The sequence below is a fragment of the Nothoprocta perdicaria genome, unplaced genomic scaffold (genome assembly GCF_003342845.1).
Source record: "Nothoprocta perdicaria isolate Ctin4 unplaced genomic scaffold, notPer1 scaffold_311, whole genome shotgun sequence".
NCBI lineage: Eukaryota > Metazoa > Chordata > Aves > Tinamiformes > Tinamidae > Nothoprocta > Nothoprocta perdicaria.
In genome coordinates this window covers 600657-617518 of record NW_020455546.1, presented here as the reverse complement: position 1 = coordinate 617518, position 16862 = coordinate 600657, and the positions used below count along the sequence as shown (strand labels likewise).

Sequence of the window (16862 nt, the reverse complement as noted above, 5' to 3'; positions counted from 1 at the left end):
AGCAAACAGCAGAATGTCACCACAGCCTTTAATTTCTCCTTGTACAGACCATTCACAGTACATTGACAGCCCGAATAATATTGCACTGGATCATTAAAAAAAAAAATGCTTCATCTCGCAAGTAGTACTCACTTTTCAAAGCCAACAGATGAACAATTTGGTCAACTTGCACCAAGAAATGGTTAGATAAGAATCCTATCGTTTATTTATACCACATGTATATGTAACCCCAAAGCGAAATGAGACTGAGCTGTAAACCGTTTCTTCGTTAAAGATAGAAAATTAGCAATTCCTCATTGATTAAATGTAGAAAGACTGGAAAAACAAAAGAAATCTGAGAGTTATCTCATTCCTGTTAGACTGCTTATTGTATATATAATTATATTCTATACTGTGAAAGTCCATCTACATTTAAAAATCCAGCAGTCTACAGATTAACATGGTAAAAAAAATAATATATTTTTATGAAAAGAGAAGAAATAATAWTTGCCTCACGGGAGAAAGTTTTCAGGGTGTGACTTTGTTGAGTTTTTAGGTGCAATCTTTGAGGCAACAAAACATCGTTTGGCATTTGGCACTCTAAGAAGGACAATCTTTTAATACTGGCACAAGCTAAAAACAGCACAGAATGACAAAATACAAGACATGACCCTACCGGCAGCCGCGGGGATGCTGATAAGCTATTTTGACCATATGGAAACCCCCTCAGCATTTCACTGAGGGAGACATGAAGGTTTCCACCAAACCATACTTGGTTGCTGCTTTATTTTTTTTTTTTCCTTTTTCTTTTTTAAAACAAACGTTGGGTTTTACTAAAGTCRGAGGGAGAAAAGAGTTTCAAAGGTCCTGTAGAAAAGGGGCAGCGGCCTCARTAGGCGTGGGGCTCGCGCGGGGCCGGCGCGAGCGGGCGCGGGGCCGAGCTGGTGGCGCTGCGGATCACCTCCATCCACCTGCGGGCAGAGAGCACAGGCGCGTGAGAGCCCCGCGGCGCTCGGGAAGGCTTTCCGGGAAGGCTCGGGAAGGCTTTCCGGGAAGGCTCGGGAAGGCTTTCCGGGAGGGCTTTCTTGGAGGGCTCGAGCTCACGCTGCACTGTCGCTGCCCGTGCCCTTCTTGGAGGTGCAAGAACTTGCTCTCCTGCGCCTGCAAGCTGAGCTTCGCCACCCTTGGGCGCCCAAGGGCCTCGAGGGGAGAGAGGCTCGGGCACCCACTGACCACTGACCACACAGCCTCACAGCAAAGGGCAAGTTCAGAGAACAACGGGGGACCCCAAATTCACAACCTCAGCAGTTTTCCTTGGTTTTCCTTGGTTTCATTTGTTCTGCAAGTACCCAGTCTCTTCTCTCAGACAGTCCGAAGGATARGCAGTCGACAGCCACTCTGAACTGTAATCTCTGCAGTGTGATTTAGCTGTGCTTACTAYTGGCTTTGACAGAACTGAAGGGGGACTTTTGCTTTTTCCCAATTCTACCTAATGATTTAACTACCTCTCCTTCACCGTTTTCCTTATTATGGAAAGTCTGCCACGACTTTTTCTTTAGAAAATTTTACAAAAGCTTTCTTTAATATAAGAGGACATTAATTTGTTTTGTCATGTTAATGCTCTCTCTCTTTATATATATATATATATATATATATATGTAAAACAATACCTGGTATGAACAAGCTCCACCTTGTCTAGGACAAGGAGAAGGAATGCCTATTGCTTGGCTCAATATATCTGGAATTCAGTGGGTTATGTAGAAAGGCTGAAGTGTCAGAAAGACATCGTAAGAACAGCAGCTGCTACGGAAAAACTAGGAGATTCTTTCAGATGTGGATTTTATTAGATAAGTAAAATACCTCAGTATCTTTRTAAGATACCCAGTTGTACTACAGGAAATAAACCTGTTCCAGACAGCTACTGAAATGTTTTCCAACCTGATTATGCATCAGATCCAGGGAAGTGCTGTGTYAAGCGCCCTGTACTGCCAGCTAGGTCAGTGCTCAGTGGGTAATGCCTGTAAGGAATCCCTGCTCTGCAGTGACTGTATTGCGCTGCTGGCTGTTAGCAAAACAACCCATTTGCTTCTGGCATCATCAGGTGTAAAATTTCTTCTAAAAATKTAAAGGACTCTTTCTGTAGCTGGGCCAAACTACTTGCCTCTGTTACTGAAGCAATTTGCTAAACTATCAAGCACAGTGTCTATATCAATCTTGCCTGAAAAAATGCAGGAATTAAAACAAAACAAAAATAAAAGATCTCACAGGAAACGGGCTTACCTTTCAAACGTGTATTCACTTTCAGCCCTGAAATAGTACACGTGGGATTTGAAATGCAGCTTGAACACGTAATCTTTGTGAATGTTTTCAGATTCAGAAGGAATGGTAAGTGAATATCCCAATAAAGGAAGGCTGGCTAAAGGATGATTGTCCTGAAAATAAATGGCGAAAAAMACTATGAGTTCAAATGCCCTCAAGGACAAACAGCAGTTAGGGGAGAGCAGGGAGACTGTCCCCTTTTTACTGTGCCCATTTCAAGCTGTTCTTGCTGTTTCCAAGTTTGTGTGGAAAAACATCACAGATTTGATCTTACAGTAGCAATGGGATCTACAGCATATCCTAAACTCACTCGATTTCCTTTTCCATGCAGAAACTCCAGCACTAAGGATTCTTATAGTACGGAAAGCACAACGTGGCAGTGCTTACACCTTTCTTAAACACAAAATGCAAAAGCCCAGGACACTCTGGTCAGGAAAAAGAAACCAGTTCCCTGGGAGGATGTTTCTCCAGATTAAATACTCACTGGTAACTGCTCTTGTTGGACTGAACCCTTCTGGTGGTAATTGTTGTGCTTTTAGGAATATATATTGCAACTATTGAAAGTTTCATCCCATGGACAAGGATGTCAAGAACCAGCCTCAATTCCACATTGCCACAGTGGTCGTGTTGGCTGGGTGCCCTCTTCATCTTGCCTAGCACTTCCATGCTCAGCTTTCCCTCTCTACTGATACATGGAAAATAAAAAATACCTATCGAGCCACACTGACTGGTGCAGGGTGTTACCTGATGCGATTTATAGAAGAACATGCAGAAGTTGGTGAACACCACCCAAAGCTTCTGCCACCCGTTGCTGTTCTTGAACTTTCTTAGGAGATTTCCAGACAGCTGATTCTGAAATAAATCAAAAAACAGTCAAATAAAAGAGTGAAATGTGCATTATAAAGGTATATAAGAAGGTGGAAAGTAGCCAGGCCCAACATAAAGGAATGTTTGCATTTTTACTTAAGTTATTTAACCTTAATTCCACTAATTTTGTAGTAAGCTTAGAAATATCTGTCCTCCTTTAGTAGGCTTGTCTGTTGTGCAATTATTAAGCACAATAATGGAAACAGAAAACTTGACAAGAATATATGATGCAAAGAAAAATCAGGGTGTTTTAGAATTGCCGATGGAGTTTGAGGTGTCAGTACCCAGTGAACTAACATGGCAACTTTTCAAAGATTTTACAAGCCAGKACTGTTAACCTCAATCCTAGCAGGATTTGGGAAATTTTATGGAATGCAGGAGGGAGCTGTAGCCAGGAAGTGGTATTTAAAGGTGGTGAAGATGCAACTTCTCACTCGTCAGCTCTGCCTAGGCTGAGGTCTCGGGTCGCTGCGCCTCACATGTGAAGGGAAGAGAGCGTCTCACTGAATCACAGATGAACTTCCCTTGTCTTGCTGACTCCAGAGGCCACCATCTCTAGCAGAAAAGTGGTCTAGCAGAAATGTGGTGCCCACATTTCTCATGTAACCTGCAATGCTGAATACTCAAGGCCCGGTGGTCCAGATTTGCCTACTTCAGGTCAGTTATTCCTGAAGATGTCCTGTTCTCAGCAGTCTTGCATGTGCAGTAATGCCTTGGCTTTGCGTGATCCCCTTCTCTGCTATGAGGCCTGCCAGGGTTAGGTACTCTGTAACTCAGGTACTGCTGAGTTTTCTGTTACCTCCTCACTCTGGAGGATATCATAAAAGGACAGGCCTTGCACTTGGGATCAGCAGATATAGGAAACGGACACGAGCTGCTGGGCACTGAGCGGTCCAGCAGGTGGGGAGAAGGAGCCACTGACAGAGAGAGTCATCTCTGACATCTTCTACCAGGGCAGAGACAGAGAGGAGGGAGAGACACAGAGAAAATAAACGAAATAATGCTGAAGAAAATCAAGCTGAAGGGAAAGGCACCCACAGAAGGACGTGGGCACGAGGGCACCCTGCCACGCACAGGCTCCACAGACTCACAGTTGTCTGGTCTTCCTTGCTCTGCTTGCAGAACACGAGAGCTTATTCCATGCTGAACTAACTCCTCCTCCTTTGCAGGACACAGGGGTATAAGCACAGAGAAAATCCACCTGCCTGTGMTCACAATGAGGCAGAATTTGCCTCTTTCTCTGCCTTGGCATTTTCTATTGCAGAATCATCTTGCTGGTCAGATCCAGTGGTTGAAATGCCACCTGCTCCTGCAATGCCAGGCTCAGAGCCAACACAGCTCATCCGAAGCAAGAGACACCTCGTGTCCCAGAGCTGCCCCAGCAGTGCAAGTGAGCTGAGCTTTAAGTTTCCCTTGAGCAGAGATTTCTGCTTTATGAGGGCTGTGATAAAGTACTGGGAGTTCCCCTGGAGTCCTTCCCTGGGGAAGGAAGCACCTAGGAAGCACCTAAGCTCACCTGAAAACCCTCCCTCAACTATGAGTCTTTCATTTTAATCTTTGAGTAGTCAACGCTTGTGAAACACAGGATTAAAAAAAATGGSTATGAAATTGGCTTAGCTGTGATGGGGGAGAAGAAAAGGATTTCTATTTTGATGTGGGAAATGCAAATAAAGGCAAAGCAGATGAGACTGAGCAATGACACAGGGCTCCAGAGAAAGGTGGCTGCTACAGAAAGGCAGTCAGTGAAACACGTACCCACAAGGCAGGCTGCAGCAGCCAAGGACAATCTCCTTTCAGCTCTAGCACCGCCTTAATGCCTCAACTAAAGAAGGAATTAAGGCAGTTTGACCTGCCTGAAGTTTTAAGGACTCAGCATTTCTCGGACAAATTACTTCCATGAAAATTAATGCTCAATCTGATTTTTTTTTTTAATGGCGCACATAGGGAGTTAAAATTTKTGCCCTGACTGGTGGCTTAAGCCATCACCTGAGGAGCCAGGTGAATCGGAGCACCTACAACTTCCCCAAAAGGAAACTAATGGGATCTGGCACGGAAAAAGGAAGAGCAAAAAGGAACTTGTCCTTCCCGGGAGCGCCCGGGGCTGCAGCTGGGGCTGTCCTGAGGCAGGTACCTCCACGGCAATGCTGAAGTCGATCATGGAGACGCTGGTGTTGCGGTGCCAGCAGACGTGCACCGTGGTGTTGCCGCGGTGCGGGGCCTGCCGCTCCAGGGAGGTGCGCGACGCGCTGAGGTCCTCCTCGGATTCCTGGTCCGCGGGAGCTTCATCCGGAGACTCTGCGAAATGCAGGGAAAAAGCATCTTTCTTCCTCTGTGCGACAACATATGCAGTTGGAAAAGTTAAACAAAYCAGCACTGTTCACTAGCTTGTGAACTGGTTTCAGAACTAATAATTTCACTTCTTTCAGAAATAAYTTTGTGCCAATGTTAAAGAAGTAGCCTAATTTTTTCTTACGTTCTTCGTTCTGCAAGTTCTGGAGTCAAAGACTGGTGCTTTTACTACCAGCTGTACTGGTGCTTTAATATCTCCTAAGGACAGGCAATGCCCCAAATGAGCTCATAAAATCTGCTCCCTGAAATCATGACGCTTAAGTCACTTCTCATTGTTAACATTAAAATTGATATATATATATATAAACACACATATATATACRCTCATCAACATATATACTCATCAACTTCAGATGTGTTATTTTGACTTGTGGCCAGCATATTTCACCACACTGCTCATATGGAACCACCAACCCTACCAACATCAGCAAGGAAACCTGCTGCTTTGCAGCATCCACTCACTGCTGTCCGGAGGGCTGCTGGCCAGCAGCTCGGGTGCGGGGCCACTGCTCTTCTCTGCCAGGTCGATGGCCATCTGAATGTCCTCGGTCCACTTGTCCATTTCGGCACGGGTACTGGCAACGAGAACCCTGGGTTTATTGCACTTCCATGGGATGAAAGCAGATGCTGAGAAGCAGTCAAGAGCTGGACTTACTTTCTAATTTCTCTAAATAAATATGAATATGAGATGCTATTTTTTTAATAGCCTTGGTTATGGCTTGCACAGCTGCCACTGTTTTTAGTTTCATTCACATTTCTCTTTTTACAAGAGGCTTACACAGAAAGACATCTTCGAAAAGGTTTTAGGAGCTGATCGGAAGGACACCTCAGCTCTGTGCTCTGCTGCCCATCCCACTCCGAGTGCCTTGGAGAAACATCATGTGCAATCCCACCTGGACTGTGTAAGGTGGTTCCATGAGTTACCTTGCAGCCACGATGATGGACTGGTGCTGCCCTCGCAGCGTCAGGCAGTGGGGAACCCCCCATTCCTCCTCACTTTCTTCTATCTGAGAGAGAAAAGCCCAGGTGAGGCGGCTGGCGGCAGGCAGGCAGGTATTAAACAGGTCAAAACAGTGACAGGAGCAAGATCCATAGGCTCTTGCCATCGGGAAGACCGAGGTAAAAGAAACGCTTGCAAATGTAACACTGAGCCAGGCAAAGAGCAAAAGTGATGGCCTGAAAGTTGGAAAAAGTGCAAGTTCTGCAGTAACCCCTTATACCCCAGGCACTGCTTTGTCTGCTTTGTGTCAGAGGAGGAAACTACTGCCAYGTTTTATAGTAGGGTGTTTCATAACATAAAATCATATGTCAAGGGGTAGGAGCACTCTGAACACTGCAGTGTAACATACACTGTTGTGAAAAAGCCTGTGCCACATGGACAAAAATAATTGGGTAGATTCCTGGAATTAACAGCTACTACTTGAAGCCTCACAGGKGTTAAGCGAAACTTAGCTCTGTGCTGGTCATTATCTAACAACTCGATCTTTGGGAAAATCAGATACAAAACCATGAGAGGTTGTAATGAAAATAACAGGGGATAGGTGAGTGCTTTGAACCTAGAAAAAGTGTTTTTCTAAATCACAGAGCAAAAAGAGATATTACGAACTAGTTGCTTAAATGGTCCATTTCCCAGGAGAAGTGCAACAAGGGCTCAGACTGACACACTGCTGCCACTTTCCCACTATGTCTTTAAGTTATACAGATGGAAACACTACAAAACATCTTTTTGCAGAGATAAAATTGTCCGTGCTGGTTATATGCCTGGCACATTGTTTCTATAAGCAATTGGTGATGGATTACTTGTAAGACTCACGTTTGAATTTATGAAATTCTTACAAGAATCATGGTTATATTTGTGGTTTGAAAATAAAAAAAAAAAACATAGGTGAAATTTGCATTATGAGGACCATGGAAGAAGCTATCCTCAAATGTTATTTTTCCACTTCTGCTATATAATCACCTTTGTTTGGAAGGTTCCTAGAAGAGATGTCAAACCCAGGTAGTTGTGCCTCAGCTAATCATGACCCCAGCTTCTCTGACAGGCACAAAGCTGATCAGGAACAACCTTTTTCTCTGGTGCTTTGCAGTTCAGCAGGAATTAATCAAGTAACTAAGATGAGGCCTTAAAAGGCCATTTAAGTATGACTCCCTTAAGTTCGTACTGTTGTACTTACTGTCATGTCATAGAGCGGTAGATGCCCATGGACTTTGAACTGATTTGATGCTGTCAGGCCTCTACTGGTATAGAGCAAAATATCATTAAACTGAAAAGCAAGGAAGAACATTAGAATTATGGTGGCAGATAAGAACAGAAAAACAAATCAGAACACTAAGTATGGGATGTCCTGCATATGACTGTAACCACCAAAAACAGGCTGAAAAAATAGCTGCATTTTGCTGGGTGCCATAACACACGTGCCACTTAGCTGGGCTAGCTGGGCCAAGGGATATTTTTCTCAAACAAGACAAGTGCATCAGCAAGAAAATCAATCTAGGATGTGAAGCAGAGCTCTCGCCGTGGACTTCTACAACTTAAGAGCAATAAATCGTGAAGTTGTGTGGATCTGCCACTAGAGGGGGTTTTAATTTTGCCAACGATTGCACACAAATTCTGAGTCATAGAAAGCAGAGCCCGGATTTTATCTCCAAAAAGACTGTGCTGCTTAAGATGGACAAAAGACTCTCCTGTCAGTGTGAGCGACTGGCACAAAGCAAGACGGCTACTTGATGACTCCAGAGTGTAATCTTGTTTTTTACAATGTTTTATACATGTATAGCGTTGAGGTATCATCTGGTAACAAGAATTGTGGTATGCAAGAAAACATTTGCCATATTTATGAGGGCAGCAAGGCATTCAGGGGAAATTACAGGGCTCTGGGATGAGGTTATGTGTGGAATAGGTCCTGACAGCATTAGGGAGATTATCTTTGATATCACCACGAGTTACAATTTACATCCTTCCTGGCCGTGATGACTAACCCTGGTGCTGCTTCTTGTTCTGTGCCGACTCCACGTTTGTGTGAGGCATAGTTGCTAGGGGGCATCGCTTTATCATGGTAGGCACAGGATCATGCGTAAAAATAGTGGGATTTTTGTAAGAAGTAGTCACTAGGAGACAGAAACATAAGCTATTCCTAATAGCCAGACTTAAATAAGACCATTTGAAAATGTTTGCTGTGATTCACAATTCAAGCACAATCCAATAATGTGCCTGTCAAGTAGGTATTAATTTTTTTTGAGTATTTACATTTCCTTAGATACAGGAAAACTGTCTTCTTGCTTACCAGGAAGAACATCCGTTGCTGTAAACCTTTTCCGGACAACTTACTAAGACTGCCCAGTCTAATGAACTCCTGTAGGAAAAACAAATATATTATATAGCTTCTACAAAAATGATCATGCTTTGTACTATGAAAAAATAAATGTGATTATGTGGTAATAGCAATGACTTGATAGTCACTAAAACTCTTTATTTTCTTCATTAAATACTTATGTTAAGATCTTACTTACCAGGATAATCATTCTGCGATTCTGTGATACTATGATAATCTTACTTTATAGGATAACTGCTTTCTATTCATAACTTCCATATACAAATATTGTAAGGCATCAACCATTTGATCGTCTTTTGGAAAATTCACTTTTGGAATTCCCAGCTAAGCAAAATTACCTCTTACTGACTCATCCAGTCACCTATCTTCTCCATCCATTTTGAACAGGAATTTTTCATATTAAAAATGATGCAATTACCAATGGCAACGTTGCTCCCACATTATTTGCAAGCAACTGGCCAGCTGTTGTTGTGTGTGTGGCAAACATCTTAGCTCTTTGCAGAGGCATCAAACCAGCTCAACACACCCGTGACAACAGCAGCTGCAGCTGGCAAACAGGGAAATTTGTCCAGCAGTGTGAGCTGTCCCAATACAGTCCATGTCATACATTACAGTGCATTAATTCACATCAAACTGTTTTAAAATCTCGAGGGATGAAATTATAGGAAGAGTAGCATATGTGAAAGAGCCAAAAGACTAGGATTTCCTGGGATTATTGTCAACTATAAAGTAATTTACCCTTCCACTTACTTACCCGAAACCCACCAAAACCTCAATTTTTCACTCACTCCCTGCAGCTCCTGCCAAGAGGTCTGCATTTATTTACTGCAGTCTTTCAGTGGTCACTCTACTCATAAGCGTGCATGGGAAAGGCACATGAAGCACCAGGATCACCTGCAGCTTGGCAATAAGCTGCCTGTGGAGGCTTCACGTGGCCAGAGAAGCTCTCCCGTTGCTGTAGGGTCCTGCCCAGTCCCCCTACCTGGGCTAGAAAAGGGCCTCTCATGCTCCTCACAGGAACTCGAGGAGGACATTTCTGTGCGGTGGGAAGCTCACACTGCTGCAGCCACCACTGGAAGCTGTTGTTGGCCACCAAAGGGTCTTGCTCGGGACTATCATTTACAGYGATGGTCACTGCAGGCTGAGCACCCCGAGGAAGGAGCGCTATGAGCAGCAGCAGCAACTCAGGGCCTCCGAGAGCAGAAGAGACCTCGCGTAGGATCCCGCTCAGGGGCAGAACAGCCTGGGCACCTCTGAAGATGTTGCTACCCAAAACCGCCACCCAAAGGCAGCAGAACCGCGTCCCTCACGTGAGACTTGTCCTCTGAGCTGGCCTGGGGTCTCCTCAAGGGCGCTCGCTGCCCTGCAGGGGCTGATGGCCTTTACACCGCCTGCCTTTTCCTTAGGCAGCTTCCTGGGAGCCGTGCAGCTCTGCCTCCAGGTGGAGGCGGGCAGCAGCCACAGCAGCTCCGCAGGGGTTTAGTTTTACCTCAGAACTGCGCGGGCTGCGGCAGGGGCTGGGGGAGCGGCCGCCGCCATGGCCGCTCTGCAGGGGCTGAAGGGAGGCCATGAGGCCAAGCAGTAGAGCGGGGAATTGTAACGAGGCGAGAACTAAGAGGGAAAAAGGGATGAGAAGGGGAAGCCTGGCAGAAGAGGGGACTCCAATGAGGGTTTGCCTTTGGTGCTGTTAAAGACATGTTTGTCGCTGGCGTTACGGGACCGCGGCATCCCCGGCTAGGAGGACGCCCTTCAAGATGGCTGACTGGACAGACGCCGGGCCCGGTGACAAGGAGCCTCTCTGAGCACTCGGCACTGCGCCGCCGCGCCGCCCTCTCTGGGGCACACCGTGTCAAAACGCCCTTTCTAAATGCCAACATCCTCACATTAATTAAAATACGTTAATTAGGAGACGTGCGGCTGTGAGGGCTGCTGAGCGATGGTCCAGCGTTCCTGCAAGAGGCTGCTGGGCTATGGGGAGGGATCAGACACCGACACTGGCACAGGCACAAAACTGGTCTCCTTTCCCAAGCTGCTTCCCAGTGCATTTCCATGGCATTTCAGCTGCCAGGAGCTCTTTTGCAGGATGCACGCAAGCAAAGGGAGGAGGGAGGCGTGACTCYGCCAAGACGGCTCTCAGGTTTGCACACGGGAAAGCAGGAAAGGCAACAAACACTACAGGAGGCTCGTGTGTTCTGAAATAACACGCACTTTAACAAGAAARATGATGGCAAGCAAAAGAAGCTGTCTGCATTTTTTAAAACACGATTAACGGTATTTACTTAGGGCAACATTGTCTCAAAAATTATTGCACCACGTTACATGCAGACTAAAGAGACTGCTTGTCCCCAAGGCCATGTGCTTCAAAGCCAAGCATTGTGAAAGGGCTAAGGGTCTTCTAGCACGAATGCCTTGCTTTCCTTTAAGCTGATATGCTCTCGTATTCAGGATAAAAACAAAAGATTAAGGGCAGCAAGAAGTGAGGAAATGTGTAACTGCTTGAGCTCCGAAAGCTGTTACAGTTTTACTGCCTTTCAATAGATGGTTGAAATTGCTTGCAATCATCGAAATCTGTACATAAAATAAACCTAATAAAGATAAAATCACTAAAAAAGATAAAGATGATTGTGTCTTCTCACTTCAAAGGCAGCTGCTTGCTATGGTATTGCTACATTCACATTTGATAGTTTTCCATGAAAGGCTCACACAAGGAAAGGCAATTCCACAGCTGCTCCTGAGAAACAGACCTCTAAGCCTTGCCTAATGCCTTAAAACGCTATCAGGCCCTAATCACAGTTCTGCTACTTACCCTTCCTGGGATCACCAGATTGTCTATGCCTATCAGGTCCTTCTTGAGTTCATGCAGCTTCTGGAAGTTCTCCATCTTTATCATATTGCTGTGGAGCTGCGCCACCATTTCGGAAATCTCAGCCAAAGCAGCTAGAAAAGTAAAAACAGAAAATGCTCACTAAAAAGTTGCAAGAGGGAGGCACCTGGGACCCCTAAGTCCACACAAGCAGGCCACAAAACCCCTCCCCTCAGCAAGAGGTTGCCTCTTGGCCACTAGGCTGAGTTTGGGCCAGCAAATTTGCCAGGTGCTCAGGCTCCTGCCACTAGGCAAGGGCTGGGAAGGCTTGACCTCCTGAGGGTCTATGGACTCCTTTCAGCTGAGGCCCTTGATACACTCATCCGATGGAACCGGCAACTCTGAATGGGCCAAACTCTGCATATGACTGATTTGGGTACTAGAAAAGAAGTTATGGTTATTTGCATTAGGAAAAAAAATAATAAAATTAAAAAAAATAATAAATAAATAAAAAAAAAAGGGTATGGGAAGAGGTAACAGTGGTTTCCCCTTACTGCTTACCATGTGGTTCATCCTCCTGGTAAGTGGAGACCTGTGTTCACATCCCCACCTCCCTTTTTTTGCACTCAAACCTTTAAGAAAAATCCCCAAACACCTGAGTAAGAGACCATCATCCCAGAGCGAAGGTGTCCCCGACTTGCACTTTCCTTCTCGAGCTGTCTTAGTCTGACTCCTGCATCCTCTATTTGTGCCCAAATATCCTGCCCATTTCTCAACTGCAGCAAGGCYCAAACCACGTCAGCTGCTGCACTCTCCTCATCACACAGCCCCAGTGAAAAGAAACCAAGGAGCTACTTGCTCTGTGCTCCAGGAGGTGATGAGAGCAGTAACTACATTTAGGCAAACATTTTTGCCATGCAAGTCCCTCGGTGCCACAGACTGTCGTAGCATTTCCCCTTGCCACAGGCCAGGCTGCCCTCATGCTCTGCGTTTGGCTCTTGCTGTGGGGCACAGGACCCTCCTGGCTCCACAGGGAATGGGGCATCCACCTGGAAGGAGCTAAAGCCACCACTGGGAGCTGCGGTGCTGGGCATTGCCCCTGCCCGGGTTCCCCTGGGCTCTGTCCTGAGCGGGACTGTGATTAGCAGCCACATGGCTGCTCTGGGTGTCCCTGCTGGAGCAGGCGGATTGGACTAGATGATCTCTAGAGGTCCCTTCCAACCTCAGCCATCCTGTGACTCTGTGAAATGTGTGTTGCTTGTGATGGGGGGCGGCAGGAGCCAGCAAGAAGGAAGCCAGACATGGGAAAGAAATGGCAAGCAGTGAGCTCAGACCTCGAGAGGAAAAGCAACTTGTGTTTGAGAAATACACGCTGGCAGCTTTGAGCTCCTAAAACAGAGCATGGAAACGGTAATAGAACAAGCTGTATGTCTGGAAAAATAATATGCTCTTTAAAGATGTAATAAAAGCAGCCATTCTGGGCCAGATCAATGGCTCACCTGGGCTGACACTTTGTTGTTCCTAGGGGATACCTAGGAAAGCTAAGAACAAGAAAAGCACATATGATACGTCCCGTGTGCTCTCTCCCACCTATTTTCAGTTCAAGGGACTTCCTCAGCTGGATGTTGTTTCTGTGTTTTTAATAACCCTCAGCAGATTCCTCTTCCAAGTACTTGCCCAGACTGTGCCGTAATGTGTATACAACAGCAACCTCAGTCCTACCAATTCTGGACTGCTGAGTGCTTCATTTTGCAACTTAATCCTCTTTTTAACACAAGCTTAAAGAAATAAAACAGTTTGTTCACCTAGCAGTGTGTGTGTATCTGTAACATGACTGGACGCTGCTTCCCAGCTCTGGGAGTGCACAGAGCTCCTCTCACCTCTCGAATCCCTGAAGTCTATGTGGTTTGGCGGGTAGTGCTTGCAGAGCCTCTCCATTATCTGCTTGTAGTGCATGAGCCTGTGCAGGGGCCGCAGCAGGAAGGTGTTGAGGGGCAGGTAGCAGACTTTCTGCAGCTCAAAGTCCCTGCAGAGGGTCTCCAGCTTGCGCGAGCTCCTGATGCCGGTCTCCAGCTCCACCAGGACCTCCTCGTGCTTCCGCAGGTGAACCGTCAGTTGCTGGGGGCACCGAGGAGGGAAGCACACGGTAGAGCTGTCAGCAAACACTCTGAGATGGGGCTGAGCTGGGACACCAGGCAAGACACCCAAGGTCGAGGAGATCACACGGACACAACTCACAAGCAGGCACCATGGGGAGGATTAGACTACACGGATGCAGAGATGAGAAACAAAATGGTATTTCCTAGGGGGATGAAGGGGTTTAGGGCTCCCTTCGGTGCTTTGGGGCAGCTGAGACGCAGGCAGAGGGACTTCTAGTTTCTCTTTCCCTGTTCTTAAAGAGAAGTGGCATCCGCTGGGAAACTGAACAGACAAAACCATAGGAGAGGTCCAGCAGAAAGGGCTACAGCAGCACTCCCCATCCACGGGTTACATGTGCTGATGTGCCCCGGGTCTCTGCAAAGATGCCCGGCACGGGTTAACATGTGGGTTAAGACCCCSGCAAGTGAGCGAGCTCTGCAGGCAACTTCATTTTGGTCGCTGCATCACAGACATCACAGGGCTGATTTAAAACAACCCACCAGTATTTGGGGGCCTGGGGAGCTTCATGTGTGTTTTGCTCAAAGCAAACTGCTCCTGTCAGAGCAAACTGCTGCCCAGAGCTTCTCGGGGCAGCCCAGGAAGGTTCCTCTTTGCTGGGTGGACTATTAATAAGCAACCAAAAGGAACTGTTTATATTGAATGCACTTCAGAAAGCAATCTGGCTTAATCTAAAGCTCATGGGCTCTTTGACAGGTTTCCAATCAACCCCCTCTCTCTTGTGATTGCTTCCATAGCAGAAATGTAATTTCCCTACAACCAAGGGGCTTTCTCCGTGCACATGTTCATTCTGCAAGCCTCTAACGGACAAGAGGCAAAGAAGCAAAGCCAAGGGGTCCCTCTGGGCTACTGCTGAGGTTGCCCACTGACCACTCGCTCCTCACTTCTTTCCTGGGCTAAGCAAACTAGGAGCACTTGATCTTTTAAAAGGTCCCATGACAATGCTGACATTTATTCCTGTGGAGGTCCTTAAGTCCAATTGGATTTTGCTTCTCTCCTCTGCACCCCTGTAGTTATGAGCGGTGGCACTTCTGAAAGCAAATGCCACAAGATCCTCTAATGACAAAGAGAAAAGCAAAGGGGAAAGCACGCAGAGAGGTCTAAGGAAAAACCCCTGCCCTCTAGCAGTGCCACAGAAGGGCCCACAGACACTGAAGAAGAAACAGCTTAACGCTGGAAAGTGCTCAGAGCTGAAGCACAAACTGTGAGAAGTTTAGAGACTCCAAAAACCCTTTGTGAAGAGTCGTGTTATTGAGGATGGGCAGGGAGGTATAAAACTTTCCCCTGCATTTTTTCCAACAGAGCTGAAACGTGTYTCGAGGGCAGAAAGCTGCTCCTGCTAAGTACACTGCAGGAAGGGTGAGGGCACTTTGTTGGGGACAAATTCGTGTTTTCGTTGGGGATAGTAAATCAAAATTTTGACATTCTGTTTTTCAAACTCACTATATAATCATTGGCATATCACTTAACCCCTCTATCCATCTCTCTGAAAGATAAGCTTAATGCTCCCTGCCATCTCAGCAGAGCTGTAAAGTCTAAACAGCCAAAGACTCGAGGCTGCTTAAGTGCAGGATGCAAAGTGACAAATCACCAAGGAAAGGCAGAGCTGAGATTTGCAAAAGCACTTTGAGATGCACGTGCAAAAAGGATGCCGTGCCACCTTGTGCCAGACACCTAATAATGATGAACTCCGCGTGGGCATCCAAGACTTTTGGCTAATTCCCAAACGATCGCTAAAGAAAAGATGCCCCACAGTTAATAGGACTGRATGCCTAGATACATTAATAAGTGTTATTGGTGGGGACTGTGAACGTTGGTAGTGTTTCCATAGGCTCTCGTGCCTGTGCTCCGTGCTGCCTGTTCCAAAAGTAACTATCATCATTTATTCCAAAAGTCTTCCATCCAACTTGCACAAATGAAAGTTTTCTAGCTCCWCTCGCTGTCCAGACCGCAGCCACTGCTCATGCAGTATCTTAACAGTTATCTTTGCACGCAACCACACTCTGCCACTGAGCCATCCCTTCAGACATACAAATTTGGAACTTGCCCTAATTGGAAGATTAACGAATTAGAAGTGAAATGCTCCTGAATTTGCATGCATGCTGCCCCTATATTCAGAGAAGAGATTGAGGAAAAGGGGCTGGACAATTTAAAATCATGAATTTGCAAATCTCAGTGCTCTCCTTCATCAGCGGAAGCTTTTATAGCATAAACTTGGATCACAATGGACAAAAACCACCGCAAAAGACACCACCATATGACAATGAAACGCACATTAATACTAATCCATGTCAAAGCTTAGCAGTTACTGGATCATTCCTACCTTCATGCTCTGAATGTTCTTCAGCATAACATCCCCAATTCTTTGGTAATCTCCTTTAATGTGAGCATTAGAGCGGCCTTCCCTGTCAGCAACAGAAACATCAGACACTTGAGTCGGGCAGTGCAAGTGCATAATCACTTACAAGCACACAAAGGAGCTCAACAGCTCATTTCTTTCAAGAGCTGAAGCCCCAGTGCTCCTTAGCTCGGGAGCACGTGGAGAATCTTCCTGATGGATATTTTAATTCCCACGGAGGGCAGCACGTTCTTCACCCAGCCGCCTCGTGCTCCTCCTTGTGCAACGCAGAGGGCAGGCACTTAAGAGATGGATTTGATTTTTGTAGAAAATTGCTAGCATTTTTAATGACGTGAGAGAAGGCTGGAAATGGCTTGAGGAAGAGCGAGATGTTGAAGCACTGTCACAAACAACAGACAATTCAGTGAAGTATCGCACCCAGGAGCAGGATGTGCAGGGGCTCGCCCTCCCCAAAACCTTCTGCTCTCACCAGGGGTAGTGGAAATAAATAAAAAAATCTACCCAGCATCTGTGTTTGACCTGTACGTGTCACATATTGGCAGGGAACCTTCTTTGAGCGTGTCACTTTTGGTGTTAGAAATGYAAAATGCTCCCTCCCGTCCCACCAGCTGTGCTTGGGTGGGGGCTCCACTTGGGAGCAACCACACTTCGGATGAGAAAGATCTTCCCATGGAATAGTGAAGTGAATCCAAATACA

General features: G+C 46.1%; 1 protein-coding gene across 2 annotated transcripts in view; it reads right to left on the bottom strand.

The window, feature by feature from the left end:
- Positions 1-445: 445 nt before the first annotated feature.
- The window catches only part of FARP1 (FERM, ARH/RhoGEF and pleckstrin domain protein 1), a 154740-nt gene continuing 138323 nt past the window's right edge, over positions 446-16862 (bottom strand). For both annotated transcript variants that reach the window (XM_026042710.1, XM_026042711.1), the window contains exons 16-26: positions 16130-16211; positions 13530-13767; positions 11653-11783; positions 8799-8867; positions 7689-7778; positions 6439-6521; positions 5977-6089; positions 5297-5460; positions 3043-3150; positions 2260-2411; positions 446-950 (exon numbers count right to left, since the gene is read on the bottom strand). In XM_026042710.1, coding sequence (XP_025898495.1) covers positions 869-950; positions 2260-2411; positions 3043-3150; positions 5297-5460; positions 5977-6089; positions 6439-6521; positions 7689-7778; positions 8799-8867; positions 11653-11783; positions 13530-13767; positions 16130-16211 — 1312 coding nt within the window. In that variant the 3' untranslated portion in view covers positions 446-868. The remainder of the gene's footprint in view (positions 951-2259; positions 2412-3042; positions 3151-5296; positions 5461-5976; positions 6090-6438; positions 6522-7688; positions 7779-8798; positions 8868-11652; positions 11784-13529; positions 13768-16129; positions 16212-16862) is intronic.